Source organism: Propithecus coquereli, unplaced genomic scaffold (assembly GCF_000956105.1).
Source record: "Propithecus coquereli isolate 6110/MARCELLA unplaced genomic scaffold, Pcoq_1.0 Scaffold59, whole genome shotgun sequence".
Lineage (NCBI taxonomy): Eukaryota > Metazoa > Chordata > Mammalia > Primates > Indriidae > Propithecus > Propithecus coquereli.
Window position 1 is genome coordinate 2,287,412 of NW_012151840.1, and position 13,157 is coordinate 2,300,568.

At 39.3% G+C, this 13,157-nt stretch overlaps 1 protein-coding gene across 1 annotated transcript in view; it reads right to left on the reverse strand.

Moving 5' to 3' along the window:
• Positions 1 to 13,157, reverse strand: part of DAP3 (death associated protein 3) — a 35,760-nt gene that overhangs the window by 11,925 nt on the left and 10,678 nt on the right. Inside the window, exons 2-4 of the mRNA XM_012658672.1 lie at positions 8,823 to 8,876; positions 2,168 to 2,290; positions 698 to 799 (exon numbers count right to left, since the gene is read on the reverse strand). Of these exons, the coding sequence (XP_012514126.1) occupies positions 698 to 799; positions 2,168 to 2,290; positions 8,823 to 8,864 (267 nt within the window). The 5' untranslated portion in view covers positions 8,865 to 8,876. The remainder of the gene's footprint in view (positions 1 to 697; positions 800 to 2,167; positions 2,291 to 8,822; positions 8,877 to 13,157) is intronic.

The following is a 13,157-nucleotide window of genomic DNA, read 5'->3' on the forward strand; positions in this document are numbered from 1 at the left end:
TTGAACTCCTGACCTGAAGTGATCCTCCTGCCTTGGCCTCTCATAGTGCTAGGATTATAGGAGTGAGCCACTGTGCCCAGCCTAAGAAGGAATAATTTCTGATGCTGAAAATAATTCAGCAAGAGCTAGCCAGAAGCTAGCCAACTGCACCAATAAACTATGCTTGCAGTTAATCACAAATTCTTTCAATGGCTATAGAGCAATCCAAGATTACACTCTTTTGGTTAAAATTATGGCCATAAAAGAACATTTTCTGAAAATCCATGAGAGTGAAGAAGAACTATGATGCATCTAATCAAAATATCATTTCTAATCATCTCAGGAACATATAATTTTGTTTTTGTGCAGCATATTAACTATTTTCATGACATTTTGCCAAGGCACATATTAATTTTAAATAATTATTTGCATGCCAAAGTTTTTAATAACTTATTGGGTAACACAAGGAAAAAAATGTTGGTATTGTTTATTTATATAAGAATACTTACCTGGTTTCATAAAGGATTTAAGATGATTAACAGGAAGATAAACATTAGCTTACAGTAATTGTACTATTCACAAAAGATAAACAGCTGAATTTCCGTTTTTCAGAGTCAAATTTCATCTTTTATAGTTTTCTACTCATTTAACCCCACCCCTTTGCTATATACAGCTTGTATTCTCGGCTTCCCCCAATTCTGTTCCCTGTTTTGAGCACCTGCATTACAAAGCGAGGAGGCAGGCCGTGGGGAAACACAGTCTTCAAATCCTGGAGGGGGATGTTGTAGTGCTGACCCTCGTGCTGTTCCCCATGCTTAGCCTAGGAAATAAAAGTGCAAACAGGTACAGCAGGTACACAAAGTGACCAAGACTTTGAAAAGTGAATAGGGCTTGCTAGACCACACTCATTTCTTAGCTGGAAAAGATATCTTTCATTTTTTATCTAGACAAAAAAGCTGGTTGCTGTTCCCAAATCCAGTGTGTCTATAGAGGTAGTGGCCTAAATGAAATTGGTTGCTCAGTCAAGTAAACCCTAGATATGGGGATAGCAGAGACAATTTCTGCCATCTGGATTCTTCTGTGCTGTGTATAGAGATGCTCCAGTCACGTGACAAGATCATCTGCATGCTGCTGTTTCCATAGAAACCCCAGAGGAATTGGCAGATAAAGGGACTACAATTACAGAGAAAGCTGGAAGACACTTCAGGGACTTCATTCATTTATTCTATTTCATTCTGTGCTTGTGAAAATAGGTAAATGCTAAAGACATATTTAAAATACACCCTGCTGAGATAGTGTTTTGGGTAATGGATATTTTTTTTCCCCTCCACATGGCCTGTGTTAAGATGGGAAGACTCAGAGGGGAGGGGCAGGGACAAAAAAAAACTGTTGGTTCCCTTCACATGAAAGCACAGACCACACATCTAATTTCATTTATGAGAAGCAGGAACAATGCTGGGGAAGGAGAAAAGAATTCAATATCCAGCCTACTGGGACCTGAACTAGAAAATGCAACATAAGATACTGCTGGAATCTTGGCTTCTGTGGACAAACCTCACTTCAAATGCCGCTTTTCTCATATCACATCAAGTTATTTCCCTCTTCAGACACTAGGAAATCTATTTACAAAGGTAGAAAACAGTAGCAAATTGCTTATTAGAAAAACTGCATTCTATACCTGCCCTGCTGTGTGATCTTGGGCAAGTAATTTGATTTCTTTAGGATTTGCCATACCAGAAATTGGTATGGCTGGCTGGTCACCTGTTTTGTAAATAAAATTTTATTGGAACAAAGCCACACACCCATTTATTTATGGCAGAGTTGAGTACCCGTGACAGAGGCCATTACAGCCCATCAGCCTAAAATATTTACTAACTGGTCCTTTAAGGAAAATTTTGTCACCCAGCATATCTATTCTATGCTCAGGAAAATCTGTGGCACTGGGTGAGTTCACTAGTAGGGACTAAATCAGAACAGATGTGGACTGCCCTGAGTACTTTATAGTTACCACAGCATCAGACAGGGAAGATCCGGGTTCCAGAGTGCTATCTCAGGTGCATTGTCTATCTGACTATACATATGTAAATCTGCTTAGCTTCTTTAAGTTTCAGTTTTCCTGATATGTAAAATGAGGATAGCGCACACATTGTAAGCCCTGAGAAACTCCATACACACATTAGCTACTCACCGGGTCACTCTCACTGGTGCGGGAAATAGCTCTGTGACTCTCCACTGAAACTTGGTTATCTAGGTGAGCAGCAATGCTTTGGGGTGCCTGGGTCCCCGTATGCAAAAAACATCCAGGGTCCAGCTATAAAAGAAACCATTTTAGTATTTTAGAATTATTAGGCTTTCTACGCTTGCTGTAACACTGAGGATGTGTGAGTCATGTCTGCAACAGGGAAAAATGTCACTAACATACATTTTAGTTCTATGTAAGAAGGATCTTTGTTATTATTTATAATTCACTATGTCCAATGACATTATGCATTCTGTCTATCTGTTCCAGCCTGCGTACTGCCTTATCAGGGCCCTGTCCCATATGGAAACAAACAATTCTGTTAGAGATTGTTCAGGAGCATACATAGTACAGCCATTAACAATCTAAAGTGGGAAAATTCTTTAAATGCACTTGCCCAGTGATGAATGGCTACCAATATTGTGTACTTCTCAGCTGTTGGTCACCTCAGTTATCAGGGGATTAGTGCAATGTTCCTCACTATTTGATAGCTATAATTACAAGCCCTGTAACAATTTTCTTGCTGGCTGTGCCCTAGAATAAAGTATTTTTCATTAGAGACATGTAATGAGGGAGGGAGTATGTAAAGCATCTAGCTAAGTCAAAGTAAACTGCTCTATAGGCAACTCAGTGAATTGTCTAGCAAAACCTCTGAACCAGGTGGGAGGGGAAGAATGAGATTTCAGGAGACAAATCTGAGAAAATGTTAAGTGAAGAACCTCAAAATTGAACTTAAGAATAACAGGCCTTATGTAGAAAGTGAAAAGATGCCAGTTATGAGGAAAAGATTAGGGTATGAAGCCAGGAAAAGCAAGGGAACAGGGATATAAGAAACGGATGTAATAAGAGAGTTGCTTAATAAATCAATAGGTAATATGAAAGCTACTTGTATTTACATTTAGTCTCACCAAGCAGCTTCTTGAGTGCAGAAAATGTATATAATTTTTATACCACCCTGTCTTTTTTTTTTTTGACACAGAGTTATGCTCTGTTGCCTGGGCTAGAGTGCTATGGCATCAGCCTAGCTCACAGCAACCTCAAACTCCTGGGCTCAGGCAATCCTCCTGCCTCAGCTTCCCTAGTAAATAGGACTATAGGTGCAGACCACCACGCCTGGCTAATTTTTTTCTATTTTTGGTATAGACAGGGTCTCGCTCTTGCTCAGGCTGGCTTCGAACTGCTGAGCTCAAGCGATCCTCCCAGAGTGCTAGGATTACAGGTGTGAGCCACTGAGCCTGGCCTGTACCATATCTTCTAACACTTATACCCATTTTATTAAAAGACTTTAAACTCCATATGTAAATTCTATCTCCAACAGTCCATTACCACTACACAGGTTGAGAGAGGCTATCATAACAATTCTATAAAGATTTATCTCTAAATCTTTGATTCTTCATCTTTCATTGTCTTTTGTCCTCCCAAATGACAGGCTCAACCTTCACCTAATCAAAAAGTTTGGATGGAGCCAGGCATGAGGGCACACTCCTGTAGTCCCAGCTACTCCAGAGGTAGGAAGATCACTTGAACCCAGGAGTTTGAGGCCAGCCTAGGCAATATACTGAGACACTAGCTCTTAAAAACAAAATGAGAAAAGAAAAAAAGCTTGGATGGTTCCCTACTAATGTCAAAATAAGTCTCAAATTCCTTAGCCTGACAATTGAGACCACTGTGAAGTCAATCTACCTTTCTAGGCTCTTCCTTCATAAGCTCTATATTCCAGCCATATGACCATGCTAAAACATGTCATTCACTTTTATGCCTCCATACCTCTGCTCATTCTACTTCAAACTCCCTCTTTCCCTACTTAAATTTTACCCACTCACCAAGGTTTATCTCAAATATCACATTCTGAGTGAAGATTTGCCAGACACCTCCAGTCAAAAGTAATTATCTTTCCTTCTCTGCTAATAGCACGTTCTTTGTATTGCATGGCAGTTTTACTCTGCCTTGAATTGCAACCACGGCTATGTTAACTGAGTATCTATTAGATGCTAGGTAGGCAATATGGTTTTTACATATACTATTTTTGAGCCTAGAATCCTAGAAGGTAGGTAGACATCACCCTTGTTTTATGATGGGGAAAACAAGGTTCAGGGAAGTTAAGTAATTTTGATTGAGGTCACTATACTGGTAGGTGATAGAACCAGAATTCACATCCAAGTTGGTCTGACTCCAAAATGTATTTTTTTAAAGATTATATCATATTAGGGTATACACGTTTGTTTCCCACTCTAGGCCACATACTAGGAAGAGAAGGAGTCAGATTTTATTTATCTTTGTATCTATCTCCATCTCCAAGTACCTAGTACCTGGAATAAAGAATCTTTCATTAAAGACACATAATTAGGGAGTATGTAAAGCATCCACTAAGGAAAGTAAACTGATCTATAAGCAGCTTAGTGAACTATACACAGAAATCTCTGAACCATTACTTGTACATTTTAATATAAAGTAACAGTGTAAAGTAATAGAGTTGGTCTAGCTTTGGCTGAGAACTGTATGATATAAATTAATTCTATAGGAGAGACAGCAATTCTCAGCAAATATCCACATACTTTTCTATATTTCTTAGTCTCCCTTGTAGAAAGAAAGTAATGTGATTACTTCTGGCTAAAGAGCTGTGAGTGGAAATAATTTGTGTCATTTCTCGTCAGACCCAGTTAAGAGTGGGTATAAATTCTCTCGTTTCTTCCCTTGCTGTGGCAAGCTTAAAAGCTACATGTTGAGATGTATCTCAAGAAGGTAAACCTTTATTTCTGCATCCAGCCCCCAATCTTGCCTGCAAAGCCTTTTTGGAACAGCAAAAACAAAGCAAAACATATATCCACAACCCAAACAATACCCTTTGTTGTGTTAAGCCATTGAGAATTCAGGGGTTGTTACCTCAGCATAGCAATCTGAAGAACACACCTTAGTACTACTATTGCTACTCAATTTTATCTAATGGGGAGAAAGTACCACGTCTCTTTAAAAAGTCAAGTGGAAACAAAAACATTCAAGGGCCACCAGGTGGTGCTATTTCTACAGTAATTTGATGACTTTTTACTTAGACTATATATATAAATATACATTTTTTTTTTTTTTTTGAGTCAGAATCTCACTGTGTTTCCCGGGCTAGAGTGCCGTGGCGTCATCCTAGCTCACAGCAACCTCAAACTCCTGGGCTCAAGCAATCCTCCTGAGTAGCTGGGACTACAGGCATGCGCCACCATGCCCGGCAATTTTTTTCTATGTATTTTTAGTTGTCCGATTAATTTCTTTCTATTTTTAGTAGAGACGGGGTCTCGCTCTTGCTCAGGCTGGTCTCAAACTACTGAGCTCAAACAATCCGCCCGCCTCGGCCTCCTAGAGAGCTAGGATTACAGGCGTGAGCCACCACGCCCGGCCTACATATTTTTTTTAAGAGACGGGGTCTTGCTCTGTTGCTCATGCTGGAGTACAGTGGCAAAATCATAGCTGACTGCAACCTCAAATTCCCCGGCCCAGGCAATCTTCCCACCTCAGCCTCCCAAGTAGCTAGGACTACAGGCACATGCCACCACCATGCCTGGCTAATTTTTTTTTCTTTTTTGATGTATGTATGTATGATTTATCTATCTATCTATTTATCTATTTAGAGACAGAGTCTCACTGTGTAGCCCTGGCTAGAGTACAGTGGTGTCATCATAGTTCACCACAATCTCGAACCCCTGGGCTCAAGCAATCCTCCTGTCTCAGCCTCCTGAGCATCTGGAACTATAGGCGTGTGCTGCCATGTCCAACTAATTTTTTCTATTTTTAGTAGGGATGGGGTCTCGCTCTTACTCAGGCTGGTCTTGACTTCCTCACCTCAAGTGATCCACCTCAGCCTCCTAGGGTGCTAGGATTATAGGCGTGAGCCACCACGCCTGGACAATTTTTAAAGTTTTTGTAGAGATAAGGTCTCATTATGTTGCCCCAGCTGGTCTCAAACTCCTCGTCTCAAGAGACCTCCTGCCTCAGCCTCCTGAGTAGGTTGGATTACAAGTGCATACAACTGTGTCTGATTTAGCTATTCCCCCACCCCCCACCTGTGTGTGTGTGTGTGCGAGAGAGAGAGAGAGAGAGAGAGAGAGAGAGAGAGAGAGAGAGAGAGAGAGACGGGGTCTTGCTCTGTTGCCTGGGCTACAGTGCAGTGGTGTGATCATAGCTCACTGCAACCTCAAACTTCTGGGCTATTTTTTAAATTTTTTGTAGAGATAGGGTCTCACTATGTTGCCCAGACTGGTCTCAAACTCCTGGTCTCAAGTGATCCTCCCACCTGAGCTTCCTAAAGTGCTAGGATTACAGGCATGAGCCACCACACACCCAGCCAGTTATACTTTTTTTGTTTGTGTTGTTTATTTTTATTTTTTTATTTTTTGAGACAGAGTCTTGCTCTGTCACCCAGGTTAGAGTGCCATGGCACCAGCCTAGCTCATAGCAGCAACCTCAAAGTCCTACCCTCAAACGATCCTCTTGCCTCAGCCTCCCGAGTAGCTGGGACTACAGGGGCAGACCACCATGCCAGGCTAATTTTTTTCTATTTTTAGTAGAGATGGGGTCTTGCTCTTGCCCAGGCTGATCTTGACCTCCTGAGCTCAAGCGATCATCCTGCCTCTGCCTCCCAAAGTGCTAGGATTATAAGTGTGAGCTACTGCGCCCGGCCTCATTTTCAATTTTTTAAATTTTTTTTATTTTTTAGGCTAGTTAAGTGAAGCAGTTGGAGTGGAGAAGGAACAAAGTAATCTATAACTGGTTGTGATCAGTTTGTTCTAAATACCACTGCACTCAGACCAGCCAGTTATATTTTTTTTGAAGCAAATTAAAAGCTGGCAAAATGGAATCCTTACTTCTTAGAGAGTTATATATGGCATCACCCAGCTAGTCTCTTATTTCCAGGGAAAACAACCATATGTACAACTGCCTCTGCACAGTTCCAGAAAGAACATCATGAGGTTCCTGAAAGAATAGCATTCATGGGCCAATCTAGAAGGTCAAACTGAACAAAACTAAAACAGCCACAAAAACTCCTCTCAAAAACATATTTCTACAGTCTTGCCTCAGGTCCTTGTCATCTGGTATTAAAGAAAAAGGAAATTTTAACCTTGTAATATAATCATTTGAGGCCAGAATCCACCCCCCTTTTGTGATTCCTGCTTTTATTCATTTTATATAAAAATAATGCGTTATCTTATGTACATAGGCTTTTCATGAACCCCTGGGGGGAGGAGGACACCAAACAGGAGGAAGTGCTCTTTTCCTATGAAATCTAATCAGTAATTAAATAATCAGATGAAAGTAACCAAGTCTTTCTGGCTCAGTTCTCATCCTTCAGGATTTAGCTCTGGGAAGATTTCTTATGGACTTAACTATTCCAGGTTAGGTGCTCCTCTAAGGGGTGCTGTAATAGCACCATACTTTAACAGTCATTTATTCATGATTCCACTACTGGACTGTGAAGTTCTGGAGAACATGGATCATGAAATGCAATATAGTACAGTGGTTAGGCCACAGCCTTTTTTTTTTTTTTTTGAGACATAGTCTCATTCTGTTTCCCTGGCTGGAGTGCAGTGGCATCATCAGAGCTCACAGCAACCTCAAACTTCTGGGCTCAGCGATGCTTCTACAGGCACGTGCCACCACACCTGGCTAATTTTTCTTTTTAGTAGAGATGGGGTCTCGCTCTTGCTCAGGCTGGTCTCAAACTCCTCACCTCAAGCAATCCTCCCCACCTCAGCCTCCCAGAGTGCTAGGATTTCAGGAGCGAGCCACTGCACCTGGCCAGGCCACAGGCTTTGAAGTCATACAGACCTGGCATCTAGTCTGGGCTTTGCAACTTCACAGCCTGTTTCCTTAGGTAAATTACCTAGCCATTCTAATCTTAAATTTCTGCATCTGTGAAACAAGGATATTATCTATTTCATGTGTTGATCATGAGGATTATTATAAAAGAAAGCATTTAGCACAGTACCTGCCACATAATGAATGTCTGAAAAATAATTACTATAATTAGTGAAATGAGTCATCTTAGAATGGTGAATACCTACCATATGGAAGGTACTGAAAATCTATTTGGTAAAAAAAAAGAAAAAATGAAGTAAACCAACAGAATGGTCTTTTTCATATACAATTTTATTATTTTATTTTATTATCAGATGCTAAAAGTCTAAATTAGCAACTTATTTTTCTTTTAAATAATTCATTAAGGAAAAATAATCATTAATCCAACTAGAGAAATAATAAAAGTTAATAAAGATAACTGCAGTCAAACTTATTTATATTTTTTGGAAAAATGTTAATTTTCTTTTCACATGGAAATTCTTAAGCACAATAGAGACCTGTTAGTTAAAGATTTTTAGTTCTGTGTGACTGGTACACACAGAAATAAAAAAATAAAAATAAATGAAGATTTTTAGGGTAGTTGGGAGTGAAGTACATGGGTAGAGAAACGGAATTGTGACTGTTCTTTTCAGTGTAAATTTGTAAAATAAAGCACTAGTCAGCTGAAGTTCTCCAGAGCATTTAATTCTAGAAAGAATAAAATCCATCTAAAACCAAGAAATTCACCTAAAGGCAGTTTGCATAAAAGTCAGTTTGGACTCACCTTATGGACCCTGGAGATAAGCCTTGGTACTCCTTTCAGCATAGTCCTTGCACTCTTAAAAAAAAAGAGAGAGAAAGTAAGCCACAAATGGGAAAAGATATTTGCAGCATGTAAAACTGATAATGGATTAATATCCAGAACATATAAAGAATGCCTACAAACTGACAAAAAACAATGAACAAAAGACATGAACAGGCATTTCACAGAAAAGGAAACACAACTGCCTAATAAACTCATGAAAAGATTTTCCACCTCATCACAAATCAGGGAAATACAAATTAAAACCATGACAATGAGATACAATTCACAAGTATTATATTGGGAAAAAGTAAAAAATGAGACAATAGCAAATGTTAAAGAGGCTATGAAACATTGGAAACTTTCATACACTGTGAATGGGAGTGTAAATACAATTATCTTAGAAAACAAATTTGGCATTATCTTTGCAAAGTTGAATGTATAAGCCTATGACTCAGATAGTCTACTCCTTGGTAGACTCTTTATTCTAGAAAAACACTTATACATGTATACTGGGAAATATATATCAGAATGTTCATAATAGTAGAGTATGAATGATCAAAAAACTAACAAGAGCCCAAATGTCAACTGACAGAACAGTAGATAGAGATATAGTCATAGAATGGAATAAAGCAATAAAAAAGAATAAACCACTGTTGCATGCATCAACATGGATCAATCTAAAAATTAACACTGAATGAAAAGTATTACATCTAGTATCATATAACTCATATAAAAGTCAAAACAAAAAAACTTCATTATTTTGAGGATACACATATATATGTAGTAAAACTCAAACAAAAAGGCAAGAGAATGGTAAGAACAACATTTAGAATAATAGTCACTCTTAGGGAGGAAGGAAACGGAAAAGACTGGGGTAGAGCACACAAAGAAATTCATAATGATCTATTTCTAACACCAGATAATGGATACATGAGTATTTGTTTTATTATTTTTATACCACATGTGTTATATTCATTCTTTTGTATGTTAGAAATATTTAATTTAAAAACTTGAAACTTTTGGGAGCTAAAAGAAGTTTAAAACACTTAAATGCAACTCTCAATATCTAGTAGTGACAGAATAACTAAATTAAATCTCTAGGTAATTAATTACTTCATTTTGGCTACCCCACTCACTTTTCTTACAAGTGAAATCTTTAAAGCAACAACAGTTAACAACAACAGAATTACACACATTTAACCTAACAGTTACTGAGTAACTACTGTGTGCTAGGCCCTGGGAATACAATGGTGAACAAACTGTTATAGTCCAAGACCTAATGGAACTTATAGTACAGTCAAGAGAATCACATAAACTCCTTTGAAATTCATCTCCTTTTAGTTTTCAGGTTTGCTTTTTAATAAAGACACCAAATGCATTTCTTAATTCAGTCATTCAAGAAATATGTGATGTGCTTCATATGCCCACACTACAGAGTATACAGTGGTGAACAAGATTGGAATAGTCTCTACCAGCCTGCCTCCCTTTTACCTATGGAATTCCAGGGCTTCTTTGCTGGAGTGCAATGCTACTCCAATAAATAGTATCTGACCTGCCCAACCCTCCTCCCCAGATCTTCCCAATGCTCCCTGGCACAACCACTACTGTTGAAGAGCTATGGGCTCTGGAGGGAGACTGGGTCTTGGAAAGACTGGGTGACATGGTCTAGAGGCTCCTTCTTCCCATAGGTCTACCTGTGGATACTGGGGTTATTATTCTATGTTACAGACAGCATGGGAAGTGCCAGTCAGGAAAATGTAATAAGCTTTCCATTTTAGAACACTATCATCCTAGACCCAAATTACAACAAACGATCTACCAGCCTTTAGCCTTGAACACCTCTAATCCATTTTTTCCAATGAAGCCTTGCTTAAAATTCTTCTGTATTTCCTCAGTACTTTTTAAGGTAAAAGACACGTATATCTCTATATATCTCCTATATAAGAATAACAAGATAATTTTAAAAGGGGTGGGCTGAGGGAAGGGAGGAATTTCAAAGGTCTGATCCCAAGGCAGATAACCTAGACCAAACCACATTTTCAATGGCATTTAAAATACCTATAAGCAGGCCGGGCGCGGTGGCTCACTCCTGTAATCCTACCACTCTGGGAAGCCGAGGCGGGAGGATTGCTTGAGCTCAGGAGTTCGAGACCAGCCTGAGCAAGGGTGAGATCCTATCTCTACTAAAAATGGAAAGAAATTAGCTGGGCGACTAATAATAGAAAAAATTAGCTGGGCATGGTGGCGTGTGCCTGTAGTCCCAGCTACCCGGGAGGCTGAGGCAAGAGGATCGTTTAAACCCAGGAATTTGAGGTTGCTGTGAGCTAGGATGATGCCACAGCACTCTAGCCTGGGCAACACGGTGAGACTCTGTCTCAAAACAACAACAACAACAAAAAAACCAAAAAACCCCTAATGTTTAAAATACCTATAAGCAGAAAAAAAATCTATTGATAACCCAAATGAATGCAAAAGTGAGAAATGTTCATTTTATTTTCCAGGCCATATACATATCAGAGCTCTACAAGATAAAGGTCAAAAGCCACTAATACCATGAAAATTTGGTATAGATTCTGCTTTCAGTCTTTTCATGTCCTTTGAATACTTCTCTGCAGAGCACAAGTTTACTTATAACTGGAAGGTAGGTAAGGGACAGGTTTCCTATGAAAAATGACTGACGGTAAAAATAAAAGGTGAATGATAATTATCTCAAGGCAGGTAGGAAGAAAAAATGAAAAAAATTCTCAAAGACATCATTAAAATACTTCTCCAATATTGTTCAATTGCCAACATTCTAAGGTTTTCCCCATTATATACTGACTTCCACTACTCTAAGATAGAAGAGTTCTACTTCTTCTACCTTTCCTTATTCTTTATTTAAAACATAGATAAAACAAACAAATCCCAGTGACAAATAATTTCCTTAGTCTTTAAACCATTTGAGGCTTTTCCAAATGCATTTGGAAAGGACATTTACTCACTATAGTATTTAAAACTCTGCCATTATTCTGATGAAACTTTTACACTAGTGTTAGAGCATTAGAGCTCTCTTAAAAAAAATGTATTCTTAGGCCGGGCGCGGTGGCTCACGCCTGTTGTAATCCTAGCACTCTGGGAGGCCGAGGGGGGTGGATCCTTCTGAGCTCACGAGTTCGAGACCGGCCTGAGCAAGAGCGAGACCCTGTCTCTACCAAAAAATGGAAAGAAATTAACTGGACGGCTAAAAATATATGTAGAAAAAAGTAGCCGGGCATGGTGGCGTGTGCCTGTGGTCCCAGCTACTCGGGAGGCTGAGACAGTAGGATTGCTTGAGCCCAGGAGTTTGAGGTTACTGTGAGCTAGGCTGACGCCACGGCACTCGCCCCAGGCAAGAGAGTGAGACTCTGTCTCAAAAAAAAAAAATGTATTCTTGCCTAGACAGGCCAAATGTAACCTGAGAAGGATGTCAGAAAAAGCCTGAACCAAATTTAGAACGGTATCCCAGACACTATATGCTAAAACTTCAGTGGTCATAAGAAATATAGGTTCCTTTTTTAATCCTTTTTAAACAACTAAACTTTTAATTTTGAGATGATTGTAGATTCACATTCACTTAAAGAAATAATTCATGTTCTATGTACCCTTTATGCAGTTTCCCCCAGTGGTAACATCTTGCAAAACTAAGAATATAGTACAATATCACAACCAGGATTTGAAAATGATACAGTCAAAATACAGAACAGCTGGGTGGGCTAGCTCATGCCTGTAATCCTAGCACTCTGGGAGGCCGAGGCAGGAAGATCGCTTAAGGTTACGAGTTCGAGACCAACCAGAGCAAGAGCAAGACACCTGTCTCTATTAAAAATAGAAAAATTTGCCTGGGTGTGGTGGTGTGTGCCTGTAGTCCCAGCTACTCAGGAGGCTGAGGCAGGAGGATCGCTTGAGCCCAGGAGTTTGAGGTTGCTGTGAGCTAGGCTGACACCATGGCACTCTAGCCCACGTAACAGAGCAAGACCCTGTCTCATAAAAAACAAAAACCAAAAACCAAAAAAACCCTCCAAAACTCCAGAACATCTGTATTAACTCAAGGATCCTTCATGTTTCCCTTTTATAGCTTCCCTCACTTTTGCTCCCCCATTTCTTAATTCCTAATAGCCACTAATTTGTTTTCCATTCCTATAATTTTATCATTTAAAGAATGTTATACAAATGAAAGCATACTGTATATAACCTTTTGAAGGTTATATACATTGAAGGCTTCCTTCGCTCATCATAATTTCCTAGAGATTAATCCGAGTTGCATGTATCAACAGTTTATTCCCTTAATTGCTGAGT